Genomic DNA, 17,617 nt, shown 5'->3' with positions numbered 1-17,617 from the left:
ATTAATATCATGAAGAAAGCTAATTCATGAATCTGGTAACTTGCTCAGAGATACATTCTAGAAAGAGGTTTGACAGAAAAAAAGATGCCATATCAGTTTAAAGGCATAACTTTAAAAACTCACTTTATATTTAGTATTTGATTTACCCATTAAAGATTAATTTTTCTCCCCATAGAGGCATTAAATGTTAAGAGAATAAAAAGCCAAACCGATCTGTTTATACAAATACACAATACAGGCTTGAGAGTGAGGAGAGTCTTACTTTAATGTGTTACTTTTGAAACTAAAAATACAGAAGAAAATCAAGCTACCAAATTAAGTTTACCTGAAACAATCTGAATATAATATTAAAATGCTCATCTGACTCACTAAAATACTACTAAAGTTTCACAATGGTACATCTGAATAATTTTATTTACATATAATAAACATTTGAAATGTCAAGAAAAATTAAATATAAGGGTTTAAAAAATACAAGTTAATTAAAATAAAGGGTATTTGATTTTCTTAACTTTTTTTTGCCATTTCAGTTTCAATGTACATTAATAGAAAATGAATGGAATAAGAATGCTTCACCTATATATAAGGAACATGATGCTACTTACCAACCATCAGAAGGGCATGCAAACAAATTAAAGGGATGTATGAAAATAATTGAACTAAAGAAGATATACCGAGAAATCACCCATCTATTTTTCTATTAAATAATTTTACCTCTTTAATAAAAGACTAATATATATTCATATATATTAAATTAATTTTAGAATATCTGTGTAGAATAGCATGCATTTATTTAGTAAGGGGGGAAAAAAACAACTAAAATGCATTATTTCAGCCAGCACATTTAATTACAGGATAGAAACAATAAACAGGTACTGTGAGTGTAAAAATGTTAGATAATAAATTCAACATGCAAACTGAGGGATGCATGGAATATAAGATTACAATGGAAGGATCTTTTATATAAACTACAAAAATATTTCCTAGAGAATAACTACATACTACCTTATTACCCTGTGCCCAGAATCCTTTGTTTTACATTTGCAACACCTTAAATTTAGAGGTATAAGCTATCTATAAACTGTTAACCATATTTTTTCTGTTAGGGAAGCCTTAATGAATCCTTATAATAATGAATGGAGAATGAATGAATCCTTATAATAATGAAAAGGAGAATGTTTTTCATACAGACTCTATATTGGTAGGGGCTTGTTCACAGGTACCCTACTACACAAGACATGTTTTACTACTATTGCCAAGAAGCTCCATGTTGGGGAAAAGCTCCTTGTTCATTTTAAAAATGCTGACTCACTGGCAGACAACATGATGGATGGAGAGTGAAGAGGTTTCAATACAGCCCCCCTCAGTGATTTATGACAGTGATTGAAGTCCTACAACTTACACCATGTCATACTTCTCAATTTGTCCCTATGGATTGCTATCCAAAGATATAGTACTTTGAATTATTTGAGAAAACTCTAGTTAGAATAGGCTCCTATAACTGCCCTAATGCAGAATATGGGGTGGGGTATAAAAAGATAGTGATGTGGAATCCAGTTATGTTTTGTTTAGCATCATCCCTCTCTATAAAAAGCAATTTAACCAACGCATTTCAACCTCTGCAAGTGCCTCTGAAAGCAGTACATACCCGTCTGCATCAGAGTACCTTACATATACCATATAGTGTGTTATGGCATTTTGATTCCAGTTCTAGATCTCTGATAAGGACTTCTATGATGATGGTCTTTGTAGTCTAAATTTAAATGAGATTTCTGAAAGTCTTCTCTGTCACTGGGTCAAGGTTTATTATTAATTAAGGTTCAACAGTAATCTTAGAACTACAGGATTTTAAACAGACTACTTTGATATGTAATTACACTAAGAAGATTAATATATAAACACAAGTATATTTATGGTACTTTAAAAAATACTCATTCTATACTTTCTTACCCAAATTAAACAATCATCCTGCATACCTGTTATCTCCTTGTAAAACATTTCTGAAAGCTGCATCTACATTCTCAGGCTACTAATATTAGCAACAACCAAATTTTTACCTTCCTTCCTTATGAAAGTAAAGTGGCCTAAAAAATGTTAACAGACTACCTCAAAGACCTGATTTATTATGTGAGAATATGTTAGTCTCAAAATTTTCAATACTTAAATTTCACTAAGAGGTTTTTTTCTGGACGGCAGATATAAAACAACAAAGCAATAATAATAATGATAATTAGTAATAGTAATAATATTAATTAGTAATAATACTAATTATTATTATCATTGATATCTTGAGGATGAATGAGGTCATAGAAGCCTGAGTAATATTCATCACCTTAGGCATTTATGGGAGCATTTTCTCACTAAAAAGTGATTATACTAAGACCTAGTACTTCTGAAACAAGAAAAAGCTGAAGGTCTCTCTCAAAGTATTTAAATGCAAACTGAATGATCCAGTTTATAAGTTTGAGTACCTTATTCATTTTCCAAAAAAGCCACAAATGTTCATCTTATTGTAAGACAAATATAACAAGTATAAAGATACATATTTATTACATGCACTGAGCAAAATTAAAATAAATATCAGGTCAAAGCTTATTAAAACAAAATCATTTTAATGATAAATAATCATTATTTGAAGATATATTTAATTTAGGAGGGGAAATTTATGTCTATAGTTGTCACTTTGTTTTTCCTCCAGAGATCTAGAACAAAATACCTTTCCTTAAATGTGCTTACTGTACTATATTTAGTGAATAAACAAGCCATAATAAGCAGATCGTCTGCATGAGAGCATGGATCAACTCATTCTCATTAAGAATTTAAGAAGCTATCAGCCTTCTATACAGTCCTGCCTATATAAGAGGAAGCAAGGACTGGCTCCTTTCAAACCTGTAATTTATGAGTTTATTCAAACCTGCCAAATTGCTTTAAGTAAACGCCTCTCACATTTGAAAATTCCCATGGCAACTCATTTTAGTTTGGCAGACAAGCAGACCCAAATTCAATCCTTTTATCCTGCAGCTAAACCATTACAATAGTAATTCTGCTCTGACACTCTGAAGAGACTGCTAATTACTGTACTCTGGGTCCCTAGACAGATTTCCCATTCAGATTAAAATGGTTGTGCATGGCAGAAAACAGTAGCAACACCTTTCTTTACATGAGAGAGATGCTCTCTCATATTACAGCTCTATCAAGGGCCAAGTGCATCACAGTGAGATGTCTTTTAATGTATTTAATACTCCACCTTCTCTCCCAATAAAATGAAAAGGTGGACAACAGACTTCAATGAGTGACACTATGGTCAAGAACTAAATGTAGTACTATCAGTTCATTAACAACCCAGTTAAAAACCTTTAACTCCAAGATAAGACTACTCCATCTCCAGAGTCATTATCTCTCTTGACTTATTTTCAGGTTATAATTAATACACAGTTAACTATGAGCCAAATGCATATAGCATTAGAAAAAAGACAATCTTTGGGTACCACGAAAAGCAAACTTTCAAAAATTCTGTGATGGATCCTTTTGTCTCTACCATGCTCCCAAATTTTGGTAACATCTATAGTTTTTTTTTTTTTAAGTGAATTACTTTTGAAAATTTTTCCAATTTCGTAATATTCCTTGAAATAACTGGAAGCAAAATATTTCAAAATCCTCATCTGGAAACTTGTCAGAATCTATTACACATTAGATCAATTATTTAGTTTAATATTACTGAGCTCTATGTATATAAATGGTTTACTAAAGGAATAAGCTATATTATATCCAAAATTGATTCATGTTCAAGTTCTCAAATACTTATATGCAAACTTAAAGAAAAAGTAAAAGAACAAACATACATGATTATCTCCATCATAAAGTTAAAAGCTGAAATGTTAAAAAGTGAAATGAACACTTTATGACCTGTCTGAAACTGGTGGCAGCATATTTGTATGCCAAAGTCTGTCTTAAATTATGAAACGATGTAAACTTCAGCTGCCTGAAAACATTTCTCTAATACAGGCTGGTGTGCTCATTTAGTTTAGTCTTTCTGTTTAGTATTTTACCTCTGTAACACAAATCTTTACATCTGTTTCTATTAAAAGGGAAGAAAAAAGTATAGTGAGAAAGGGTATTTGGCTAGATATCCCTCACCTTTCTGAGTCTTCATATCCACATAAGTCCAGCACAATATCCTCCCTACTTCTACTATTCTAGTGTTTTTGAGGTTCCTTCGAAGAAGATTAGAAAACATCATAGGATATGTATCCATATAAGGTCTTAGCTAATGACAAGAAATAGTTATTTTCCAACTAACTGGAATGAGAACTGAAAGAGGGATGGTATCTGATAGCTGAGATAATAGATGTATTCACATAGTGAAGGAGTTAAGAGGGAGGGAGGGAGGGAGAGAGATGGAGGGAGAGCTAGATGGAGGCGGGGAGAGAGATGGAGAGAAGGCCATGGAGGGGGGAGAGAGAGAGATGGAGAGAAAGAGGGAGAATGGATAAAGCAGAGAGGGGGAGAAAGAGAGAAAAAGATGGAGGGGGTACAGGGAGAGAGGTAGGGAGGGAGAGGAAGAAACAGGAACAAGGAAACAGACTTTTTATACATAATGTTACTTTTTAGTAACATTAACAGATGTTTTCATAATCTTCTTGTTTATTATGACACTGTAATCAAAAGCCTATAAGTAAGATTGTGGGATAGCATGGAGGGTACATTTTGTAGGTAAGGAACAGAATTACTTTCTTCATGTGTGGTGCCTCCTGTGACCAGAAATTGAGCTGTGATTGACACAGCCAATGATACAGTTTAGGTAACCAGTCTATACAACATATATCAGGAAAAATGGTTAATAACACGAGAAAATTGAGTATTTTCAATCACCTTCACCTAAACAACATGTATCAAACAACAGAAACCCAACTATTGCAAAATAAACATGTTTTTAAAGTGTATGTGGGATATTCATCCATACCATATGCTGGACTATAAAGAGTCCTAATTAGATTCAAAAAGACTATAAAGCCTTATAAAATACCTTCTCAGAGAAAAAAAAATTAAATTAGAAATCAGGCACAGTAAGATAAATAGAAAACTCCCAAATATTTAGAAACATCTGAAAATAACCCATCGGTAAAATTAGAAATTATCAAGGCAAGTAAAAAATAAATTGTAATAAAAATACAACATAATGTTACGTTGTGGAAGTAGCTAAAGCATTATAGAAAGAATTTTGCATCTTTAAGACAGTAGAAAGTAGAAGAGAAAAAAAAAAATCAACAAAACCAAAAGCTGGTCCTTAGAGAATATCAGTAAAATTACTAAAGCTCTAGAACTAGACTGATCAAGAAAATCAGAAAGAATCACATATTGCTAATATAATGAATGAAAAAAAAAAAAAACCACTATCTCAGATCCTATAGACCTTAAAAAGATAAAAAGGGAAAAACTTCATGAAAAAACGTTTAAGTTTAAACTTAGATGACAAGGACAAATTCCTTAAAAAATATAAAAATCCAGAATACAAGTTTCATGTTTATGAATAAAACTGAACTTGTGATTAAAAGCCTCCCCACAAAATCAAGAAAAATTAAAAAGCAAGCTACAGATCAGAATAATGGATAAAAAATTCATTCCCAAAATATATAAAGAATTGTTAGAACCAACAAAAAGACAAGTCAATAAAAAGACAAAGATTTAAACAGATACTTTATCAAAGAAGATACATAAATAGTCAAGAAGAACATGGAAAGATGCTTGAGATCATTTGTGTTTGAAGAAATGAAAATTAAATTAGAACAGGTGAAAGGATAAACTGGTTTTGAAATATTATCAACAAATAGGTAGTGTCCACTGATACATGCAACAGCATGGATAACTTCAAAAAACTTTCATGCCATGCTAAATGAAAAAAAAGGCATCTATAGGGGTGCCTCGGTGGCTCAGTCTGTTAAGCGTCTGCCTTCACCTCAGGTCATGATCCCAGGGTCCTGTGATGGAGCTCCGTAGGCTCCCTGCTCAGCAGGGGGTCTGTCTACTTCTCCCTCTCTCCCTGCTCCTCCCTCTGCTTGTGCTCTTTCTCTCTCAAAGACATATATAATTTTTATTGGTCTAACATCTGTCAATAAAGCTGGGGAAAAATAAAGTTTTGAGACCATTAAAAGGGGGTGGGGAGAACTAACCCCAGGAGTTGCCTAGAGGCAGTGGGAGGAGGTGGTTAATTGATGGCAAAGGGGTGAATGAAATCTTGACTATGGGTATACAGTTATCAGAACTCACACTATATACTTTAAATGAGTGTTTTAATTTATGTGTAATAAGAAGCAGAAAAAACCCTTAAGTTTCTTCCCTCAACTCTTCAAAATGACTATTCTTCAGCATTGAAAAACAGCTCAACTGTATTTACATCAGACCCAGGAACTGCCATATTCTTTCTTAAACATCTATCTCTAGAACACTAGATGTGACTGTACTCCCAGAATAAAAATTTGAGTGTCAATTAAATTTGGAAATGGTTCCTACCAGAGCTTCGCATACTTACTAGCATATTAAAGGCTTCCTTTACCTGGAGTACTTATGAAAAGTGCCTCATGAAATACAGTTAGGGAAATATCACTGCCCTAAATATTAAGGATCTTGCTTTAAATAATTTGCTGTATCCTAGTACCCTAAAACCATCAACCTGGAATAAGTATTTGTTAATCTGAAAAGAATACTAGAATATTCTGCACTTGGGTACCCAACAATTATCTCAAACCTACTAGATCTAAAACGGAGCTCCTGACACAATCTCTTCAAAGCCTGTTCCTACTGAAGTCTTCTCTATCAAGGTAATAGCAATTACATTCTTCCAGTTGTTCAGTCTACAGCCCTTGCTGTCATCACTGACTCCTTGCTTTTTAACGTCCCACAGACCATCCATTAGCAAACCTTGCCGGCTCCACTTTAAAGATACACTCAGAATCAGACCATGCTTTACCTCTACAGCTATCTTGGCCCAATCCATCATCTCTCCTGTGGATTAATGCAATAGTCCATGAACTGGCAAATTCTTTCTATAATGAGACAGTAAATGCCTTTTTTGGGGAATATGGTCTTTGCTGCAGATACTCAACTTATTAATGAAGCACAAAAGCAGCCACAGACAATATGTCAATGAGTAAGCAAGGTTGTATTTCAATAAAACTTTTTTAATGGACAATGAAATTTGAATTTCATACAATTTTCACATTGCATGAAGTCTTCTTCTGATTTTCCCCAGCCACTAAAAAAATGCAAATACCATTCTTAGTTTATGGGTTATTAAAACACAGGTGGGAAGCTGGATTTGGCCAATGAGCCATAATTTGCAGGCTCCTATCAGAGGTTCCTTTCTTCCACTCCTGTACTCTTTACTGTTTTAAACAGAGCAGATCAAGTAATTCTTGAAAAATACTCAGATCATGTCATTCCTCTCTCAAACGCCTCTAATGGTTTCACCCATCCTAGTCCAAAAATAACAGACCCTCATGAGTCCTTAAAATAATAGACAGTAACTGACCTATGCTCATGTCCTAATATGTACATGAGAATATTAAAACCAAATTAATTAGAAACAGGTTTATTGTTTTATAAAAGACAAATGAAGTAAAAATCTGTAACATATTATAATATCACTACAGTAATTATAAAGGAAATGAAAATACCTGATGACAGAACTGGTATATGAGTAAATTAATACAAGCTTTCTCTAAGGATCAAATATATGTTAAAGTGATTTGAAAAGCTATATATAATTCTATGTACTTATATATAAGCATATTAAGTAAATGCTAAGACTATAAGAAGAAAGCCAAGAAATTTAACAGCCCAGTTTACTTTGAAGGGATCACAGAAAGATATGAGAATTATGTGTATAAGAACAAGCATTAAAATGTCACTTGAAGAAAGCTTCCTAGTTACAATAAAGAAGTTCTATGTATATGTTTAACAATCTAAGGTTTACATATATAAGAACTAAATAATTTAAACTATCATTTAACTATAAAATAATAATTCATCATAAGGGATAACTATATTAAATTAGTAACTATTATAAAAATTTCAATTAAAAAAATTTGTAGAGAAACAAATAATAGTGTCACTTCACAATAAGGCTTATACCAAAAAAATAATCAATATATCCTGTCTTAAATACAGAGCAAAAATTAGTAAATAATCCATATTGTAAAATTCCATATGAATCATTAAAACTACATTTTTTTCCTACTCAATTATCTTTAATATAATAAATCCAGAAATCACAATTCCCTAAATAATTCCTTACAGGGTACACTTAAAATAAGAAGGCTGTCACTGTATTAAATCTTATCACACACAATGCACTGTTTCTTCCTATAAAACGTTCTGCTTCACATTCTACCTACATACTTAGTAGAATTCTACTGGTCAGTCTGAAGATATCCTCTGATCATCATTTTAGAAAATGTGATTTTCTTTTTCTTGCTTATTTTCTTCTATTCCAAGTTTGTACTTCAAAATTCTTTCTCCCATTTATAAAATAACTAATAAAGAAAAAAAATTACACATGTGGAAACTAAACTTTATAGTTACACAGAACTACCCAAAATTCTAAAATTGTGTCATTAACATTTTCCTTCTCTTACTTTACGCGTCTTCACAACTACCTGTTTACAACTTCCTCACTTTACAACAGTTTCATACCAGACAGCTCACCTGATGCCCTAACTCACAGATGTCAGTATAGAACTTGAATTTTATTCTAAGTGAAATGGCCAAGTTATGCCTTTAATATGATTTATGTATCATTTTTAAAATCACTCTTATTAACTTATGGGAGAATTAATTAAACGGAATAAGACTAACAATGGGAAGAGAGATTACTTCAGCTGGGCGGCAGGAATACAGGTGCTCAAGAAATACTTCGAGGGTAGATTTGTATCAGCAATAGGTCTCTTCCCAAAGATCTGCAATGTCAGGACACTGTTCTACAGTCCTTTTTTTTTTTTTAATCAGTGTGTATAGATGAAAATTTTCACAAAAGATCACCCTGTAATCACAGCAGTATACTAAAGGCCAAAGGAATCTGAAGCAGTATAGTTGAGGTTTATTGAAGTGAGATTCAAACAAGAGAATGGGTTACTTAAAATAGAAAGATATATTTAGTATATATTTGGTGGTAACAGACTTGTCAGATAAAAACATTATATATAACCAGAGAACCTATTCTTCTCTAGTTAGGCACCATTTGCGTTGTGATTTAAAAACAAAAGAGATTTAAATAAACTGTTAAAATCAAAGAAATATCTGAATTAAAAACAGTATTATTTACAAAGTAAACAAGTTCTCTATGTAAGATGCTATCAGATTCTACTAATGAATCACATGTGAATCCTCTCAACCCTTTACTTTTGCAGTGAAATAAGAATTTTAAACTATTTCTTGGAAACAAAATTACCAAGTTCTCTAACAATGCTAAGGTTTCTCCATGAGATTGTTAGAAAACTGGGAAGAGAGAACCTATTTCATAAGGTTGTTCTGAAACCCAACTTGAATTTTAAGGATTTGGACTGGGACGTCTGGGTGGCTCAGTGGTTGAGCATCAGCCTTTGGCTCAGGGCGTAGTCCTGGAGTCCCAGGATTGAGTGCCACATCAGGCTCCCTATATGGAGCCTACTTCTCCCTCTGCCTGTGTCTCTGCCTCTCTCTCTGTGTCTCTCATGAATAAATATATAAACACTTTTAAAAAAATTAAAAAAGGTTTTGGATTGATTTACTCAACATTTAGTGGTGTGTAGAGTTATGTGAATTAATGGGGACACATTAAAATCATCAAAATCTTTAGAAAAATTAGAACCCTGTCACATGGAATACAAGTACAACCTTTACCCATATTTTCTTAAATCTTAAAAATCAGCAGATGCAAGATAATCAACTATTACATTTTAATTATGAAATTTCAGATAAAGCAAAAAAGTCTCTGCTCTCCACTCTCTACTCCCCCCAAGTCCCTCAAGCCAGGGATAGATCTTTTGCTATATAACATTAAACAAAATGGGCAAAAAACATGCAACTCTTTCTACATCTACTTCTTTCCAAAAATCAACTTCGTTTACATGGTTAGGTAAGAAACATATATACTGAAATAATACAAAGACAATTCCACACTTTACCTAAAATTTATTCTGTAAATGAAAATGTAATCTTGACTCCTATTCCCCATGGAAACAATATGAAACTGTGTACCTGTTCAAGGTAAAGGTAAGAATATAGTTTTTTGTTACAAAACTATCTATAATATCACACAGTTGCTTAATATAAAAACCTAAAAAAACTATGATAATTATTTTATTCACATTTTTGTAATTAAAGAGTTTATTATAATTATTTTTAAACTACTAGGAAAGTAAAGATTTAAGACTTAGGTTAATACCCAAGGCTTTAGACTGTGTTGAGAAACAGTCATTTCATACAACAATGGCAAGACTGTGAATTGGTAGAAATTTTCTGGAAGGCAATTCAGAGACTGTAATGTGAATGAAGTATTAAAATTTAAAATGCAATGGCCACCTGGGTGGCTCGGTTGGTTAAGCATCTGCCTTCGGCTCAGTTCATGATACCAGGGTCCTGAAATCAAGCCCTGCATCTGGCTCCCTGTTCAGTGGGGAGTCTGCTTCTCCTGCTTCCCCTCCCCCACTACTCCCCAACTCATGCTTGCTCTCTTAATACCCAGGGTTCAGTCCCCAGATTAATTCTTTACCTTTATCCAATTCTTAGATGATAGCATCCAGCCTCCTGGCTCTAGAAGCTTTTGATATGATGACAACTTCAAACTTGACATATTCTGGGCCCATCTATTGTTGGGCCCAGATTGTTATAACTAAATGCCCAATTAACATTTGCTAGCTCAATTTTTAGACTTTTGAAGCCGATTTCTTGACTTCCCTCTCAAACCTGTTCCTCTAACAATATGAAGAGGAGAAAAGTCCAATTGCTCAGGGTAAAAACCTTGAAGTCTTCACATATACACAACACCCAATCCATCAAAATTCCTGCCAGCTTTACCTTGAAAATAAATCCCTAATCTACTACTAGTCAGCCCCTTCAACCCTAGTCCACACTCCTTTCACCTCATTCATGAAATATAAATGCTTCTGCATTGGTCTCTCTGCTTTCTCCATCGCCTTCAAAGTGTGTCTGTTCTCTATTCAGAATGATTCTTTAAAACACAAATTAGACCATGTTATTCCTCTCCTCAAATTCCTCCAAGAGCTTCTTATGTTAGACTAAAATCTAATATCCTTATTATGGCCTATAGGCCTCTGTAACTGCCATTTCCCCATTTCCCCAACTTCACCTCCCACCAATCTCTCAGCTCACTAAGCTCCTCACTGGACCCCCTTTGACACACCTCAAAAATGTCTCTAGGCATCATCACACTTGTTCTTTTTGCTTAGAAACCCTACGATATCCAAATGATTGCACCACATGTCAATTAGGTTTTCTTTTTCCCCAAATGTCATCTTCTGAGAGAGGCATTCTCTAATCATCTCATATAAAATAGTATTTCCTTAATCCATGGCTCCCGATTTCCTGCTTTATTTTTCTTCACATTTTAGCACAACCTACTATATAGTATGTGTGTGTGTGTGTGTGTGGTGTGTGTGTGTGTGTGTGTATCTTATTGTCAGTAATCCAAGCTGCCCCCTCCCCTCAACCAGAAGGTAAGCTTCAAGATGGCGGGCACTTTGTTAGCTTTATTTACTCTTTCTGTATCCTCAACAGCTGACATAGTAAATGCACACAATGAACATTTATTGAATGAATTCAAAGGTCCAGGAGGGAGAAGAAAGGTTCAAGAAATCAAATAAATACAGAATGATTCAGTCTGTGGCTCTAGCAGGGAATGTTTGTGTATGTGTGTGTACTTTAGATTTGGGGAAGAGTGAAAAATGAAGCCTGGAAGATAATCTACAGCAGTCATGAAGGAAACTGTACACATTCAAGAATTCTCCATTCTCCTCTTGGAGTTAAGAGGGAACCACCAAAAGGGTTTTTTTTAAGCAGGATAAGGTTATGAATAGACTGCAATGTAAGGATGGGTCTGTGGAGTCCAAAAGAACAAGTACAAATGCTGGCTGTGGGGTTTTGAGTAACTGGCTTGAGATAAGGGTAAAGAAAATGAAGGCAAAAGGAAGTGAGCATAGCTGAGGGATGGAGGAAGTAAACTTGACTGAATTTGGCACTTTTCTGGACACTTGATAATGGCTAGAGACTCCAAATGACATATAAGATTTAGAGACAGGAAAGGCAAAACTGCAAAGTACTGTTAATGGAAATGTTAAATAAGCATTTGAGAATGAAATGGTCGGGATCCCTGGGTGGCGCAGTGGTTTGGCGTCTGCCTTTGGCCCAGGGCGCGATCCTGGAGACCTGGGATCGAATCCTACATCACATGGTGGTGGGAGCCTGCTTCTCCCTCTGCCTGTGTCTCTGCCCCTCTCTCTCTCTCTCTGTGACTATCATAAATAAAAGAAAAAAAAAAAAAACTTAAAAAAAATCTTTAAAAAAAAAAAAAGAGAATGAAATGGTCAACAAAATTCCGAGTGTCACTATTCTCAAGATAAATTTTGAGATATGAAAACCACAGAAATGTTTCAAAACGTCTTCATGTAATATAAGAATTAAAAAGATCTATTGGCAGCTCACTGGAGGGCCAACCTAGAGTTAGACAAAACATAAATGTTGATAAGAAATGTGTTGTCTTTCACGCAGTGATTCTGACAACCCTTAGTCAAATCCCACTGAGTTAGGGCAATAATTCTATTCTGCAATTCTGAATCTGAGGGCATCTTAAATAATACATTTCTAAATAACTGCTAGTGTCCCTATCATTCCCTTTATAACTCTTACACAAACAGGAAAAAATAAATCAGACTTAACCAATTCATTTATGTGTGAATTCTTTTCAGAAAATCATGATGGGTCCATACTTTCAATTGAAAAATACCGTTTTGAAAATATTTAAGTAATGATAAACTAAAGGATTCTGTAAGGAGCCTTACAGTGAATTTTTTTATAAGGGTCAAATCAATTTACTTAAAAAGAATAATGAGTTGAGAAGGAACTTGTATTTTTCTTCAATCCTGAATTAATGCATTCATTTTATAATCAGCACTTGGAAAGAGCAGTATGTGAACCTACACAATTATAGAACAATATTATTTAGAAAGTGTCAAAAAGCTATAGCAAACATCTATGAAATAGTTCTGTGGTAGGCATTATGCTAAGCACTCTCCACGTATCATCTAATTTCATAATAACTACATGAGAGGGATCCCTGGGTGGCGCAGCGGTTTGGCGCCTGCCTTTGGCCCAGGGCGCGATCCTGGAGACCCGGGATCGAATCCCACATCAGGCTTCCGGTGCATGGAGCCTGCTTCTCCCTCTGCCTGTGTCTCTGCCTCTCTCTCTCTCTCTGTGACTATCATAAATAAGTAAAAATTAAAAAAAAAATACATGAGAGTTCAGTGATGTTCCCAATCACTGATTGTGATGTTTCCAATGAGGAAAGGGAGACAGTAAAAAGTCACAAACGATGGGATTCGAATCCAGAAGTCAGCTCTCAAATAAATGCTTTGTCTCCCTACAACCTATAAGTAAAAACCCAAATCACTTGATTCTTCAGGATTGTAAAGCTTATGTTTTATTTAAACCTTTGCTTATCAGGGTACCATCACCAGAAATGTTTAATAATGTTGAGTTTAATAAAAATAAATTCCCTGACACAGCAGCCATGTTACAATACGCATATCTGACAAAATGGATAGGATTAAGAAATTCTATAAGGTTAAATTACTTTATTGAATGTATACACCTTCAAGTATTTTTAGTCTATAATTCGTAATTCTGAGAGAGTTGTATTACTTCCGTGGTAGTAATTAATAACAATTCTAAAAAAATTTCAATAGGAGACAGATTTTATCACCAAAAGTGCTCTTTTCCTTTGAAATATAAATCGTATGAACTTTTTAAAAAATTTCTCCCGTTTTTTTTTAACCACTACCACCTATTCTATTGTCTATTCAAAGACAATCTTAGAAGTCATTTACTCCAATTCTCATTTTGTAAATGAGGAAATAGAAATTTACTCTTTCTGAAAGAAACATAGCTTATTAGTAACTAGTAAGCTAGTTACTTAACACAGCTTTTACATGATGCTCTTTCCCAGGTTAATAACTTTTAAAACTAAAGTAGTTCACAGAATGGCTGGAATAAACTAATAAATCAGTAAGAATTTTAATTATCAGACGACTGGTCTATTTACTGTATTAGGTGAACTTATTTACTTAGTATTATGTGAGCTGAGCATTTTCAGCTATATATAGCAATAAAATAATGTTAAATAACTTTTTTCTGGTCACGGGACGAAGAGTTCAGTATACTTAAAAAAAAGGCTCTTTATTATATAGCTTTTCAAAACTGTACAATTATTAAGGAAAAGGAGGAAAATTATATGGGTTAATAGTATAAAACTATACATTTTAGTTTATAATTTGTTTGTTTATATTCTTTATAAGATCTAAATGAACAACATCTTTGTGGAATTCTTTTCTTCTAAGTAGTTAATTTTATCCCATAAATTGGAAATGTTTATAGCTTCTAAGTTTATTTATAGAATAGATTATTTGGGGAATAAAGAGTAACAGATGCCATACTTGTTTATGTAAATGTCATAAGTTTTTGCTTGACAGAATACTAAGAATATTCCTAATTTTTCAGTAGCAAGTTATGGTTCACATTTCTATCATTTTTACCAACAAAAAAAATATTTTTAAAGAGACTTTGAAAACCAATCATTTATTTTTCATTTTCCATTGAAAAATACAATACTCTGGGAGTGCGTGCAACCATCATTTCTAAATGAGGAGTTACTAAAGGGTTATGTAATAAGAAAAGACAAGGATAGTGCTGGGCAGGGAGGGAAAGATGGAGGATGGAATAGCGGGAGGACGGGAACAAAGGTATTTGGGGTCATTCCTTTATGAGACATCACCTCCAAATTTACTTTCAGTGTTTTAGCTAAGACCCCTAAATATGAACTTTAATAGTTTTTAGTATCTTAGAAAAAAACATTAAATGAGTTGAAGTGTGAAAAGTGCTTGAGATGATATCTAATGAATCCACAAAAGTTAGCTCTTGTTTTCTAAAAGAAAATTTCATCATACTATGGGAACATTTCACTGTGGAATATTAATCTTTCGATGGAGACAATGACATGCCAGGAGGGTACTTGGAACTCACAGCCAACTCAAACAATGCACTCCTACTAACACAGGAGTGTTACAGGACTTTTCTGTACATTTGTTACTTGCTTACAATGAGAAACTGCTCTTCTGTCAAAAAAGGTTTTCATCCCCTTACTGATAATGTATCTACTTTTTTCATCCTGTAATAGAGTGAGGCAATAATAATAACATCTTTGAAAAGTAGGACACTAATTGAGCTAGCTCCCCTCACAACATTTCCTTCCCCCAACATAAACAGGTTTTCCCATTTTAGGATCTGAGTAATGTCTGTTTGCCTATTATGCTATAATAAATGAGTTTTAAATCATATTTATGTTTTGAGATTAAATAAAAAAATAACCTCTTCATTAAGATAAACATTACACTAATTTAAAAAATTAAAGGAAAACGGGGTTGGGCCCCAAATCTAGGATTTGGAAATCATTACTTACTGCAGGTACCAGTAATTTCTTCACTTCCTCAACGGCTCTCTTCAGTTTGATCTCCGCTCTGTTTTGAGCATCTTCCACAGTGATCAGTACATGTAAGTCTTCATTAAGATGCTCCCAATTAGGCTTGCCTCTATTCTGCTCCTCCTAAAAAATTTGCAAAACACATTACCAATTTTTCTTCTCAGAGAGAATATATCTTTCATAACACTAACAAGTTGCCAATAATTTAAGCTATGTTTGCATCATTCTGCTATAATGACCTTATAAACCTTTTGAATTCTTTTCCTTGAAAAAAGGCTTGGTGTGAAACTACGTGGTCAAATGACAGTTAATCCAACAAATATTTGTTGATCACTTACATGTACGAAGCATGAAACCAGATGCTAAAGATACAACAGTAAGCAAGGCCATCAGATCCCTTGCAATGTTCTTATATACTAAGAAAGTTATTATGGAGTCATCTTTAGGTGATCATAAAAAGCATATTATTTCTTCTCTCTTTTACTTATGGGGTAAATAAGTCATGAAGGTTAACTGAAGTCAGCACCGAGGTCACACAGCTAATACATGCCGATTTAGGAGCTGACTCCACATTAGCATTCTCAAATTCAGTGATTTTCCCTTTTCTGTACAACTACTTTAAATAACACTGGCTGAATTCAAGTTCAGGACAAGTATTTTGCACATAAACATTATTATGTAAAAAAAAAATGCCAATTAAGCGTCACCGGTGGTTCAGTCAGTTGGGGGTCTGCCTTCAGCTCAGGTCATGATCTAGGGATCCTGGAATCAAGCCCTGTGTCAGGCTCCCTGCTCAGAGGGAAACCTGTTTTTCCTTCTCCCTCAGTCATTCCCCCTGCTTGTGCTCCCCCTCCCTCTCTCAAATAAATAAATAAATCTTAAAAAAAAAAAAAAAGATGCCATTTAAGTGTATCAAGTAGTAATTATGGAAACATTTCACTATAATCATTACAAGGAATATATGTTTCCATCAGACCTTGCTTTAAAAACAGTAAACTATAAAGGTCACTATTTATAGCAATCATAAGTACTTGCTTAATGGAAAACATCAATGTTTCATCTCCTTGAGGTCTTCAAATCACTTAGTGAGGGATACCCCATTATGGAAACATAGTCAAACCAATATACAGGGAGGTTTAAAAGTAGGGCTGACTACATTTCCCTTTCACCTAAGATATGATAATTTTACAATTACTTCTTGTTTTAAGTTTTAGAGAACACAGACACATTCATAAGTAATAGAATTCATAAATCATTTTTAAAACCAGAAAATAAAAGTGTAAATTTATAAATAAGTAAAGAAATGGTATGGATACATGTACCTGGTTCAGTGCAAGGTAACAATAGATAATGCGTGTGGCTGTACCTTCCTCTTAAATGTCACTACTAAATTGTGAGATTCTGGGATGGGGTAACTGGGCGATGGGGCATATGACATATCGAGCACTGTGTGTTATACACAATTGACGAATCCCTGAACTCTACCTCTAAAACTAATAATACACTATATGTTAATTAATTGAATTTAAATAAAAGTAAATTTAAAAATAAATTTTAAGATTCCAAAGGAGATTTAAACACTGGCATAAATTAATAAAATTAATACAATAAAACAGCCCTATACTACAACTTACATGTTTGCAGAGGTCATGCTAACGAAAATATATGGGCCTTAGCCAATAAGGATGGAAATGAATTCTAACAGTCAAATATATGTTTCTGCCCATATTTGTTAATATCATTAGTATGAAAATACTGTTTGCTCTCCTAATGTTTGCTAATCTGAATGGTGCCCAAGAAAAAAAGAGATCTCATTAATAAATGATGTCAATAAACATTAAAATTTATGAATAAAATTTAATTTTTTTC

At 33.7% G+C, this 17,617-nt stretch overlaps 1 protein-coding gene across 7 annotated transcripts in view; it reads right to left on the bottom strand.

Moving 5' to 3' along the window:
* The window catches only part of QKI (QKI, KH domain containing RNA binding), a 162,601-nt gene that overhangs the window by 29,978 nt on the left and 115,006 nt on the right, over positions 1-17,617 (bottom strand). For all 7 annotated transcript variants that reach the window (XR_008662520.1, XM_055310446.1, XM_055310448.1 and 4 more), the window contains exon 4: positions 15,728-15,871. Coding sequence is in view for 6 of the 7 variants with exons in the window: in XM_055310446.1 (XP_055166421.1) it covers positions 15,728-15,871 (144 nt within the window). In the remaining variant the exon portion in view is untranslated. The remainder of the gene's footprint in view (positions 1-15,727; positions 15,872-17,617) is intronic.

This window comes from Nyctereutes procyonoides, unplaced genomic scaffold (genome assembly GCF_905146905.1).
Source record: "Nyctereutes procyonoides isolate TBG_1078 unplaced genomic scaffold, NYPRO_anot_genome, whole genome shotgun sequence".
In the NCBI taxonomy this organism is placed as follows: domain Eukaryota; kingdom Metazoa; phylum Chordata; class Mammalia; order Carnivora; family Canidae; genus Nyctereutes; species Nyctereutes procyonoides.
Note: the sequence above shows the minus strand (reverse complement) of the source record. Positions and strands in the feature narration are given on the sequence as shown.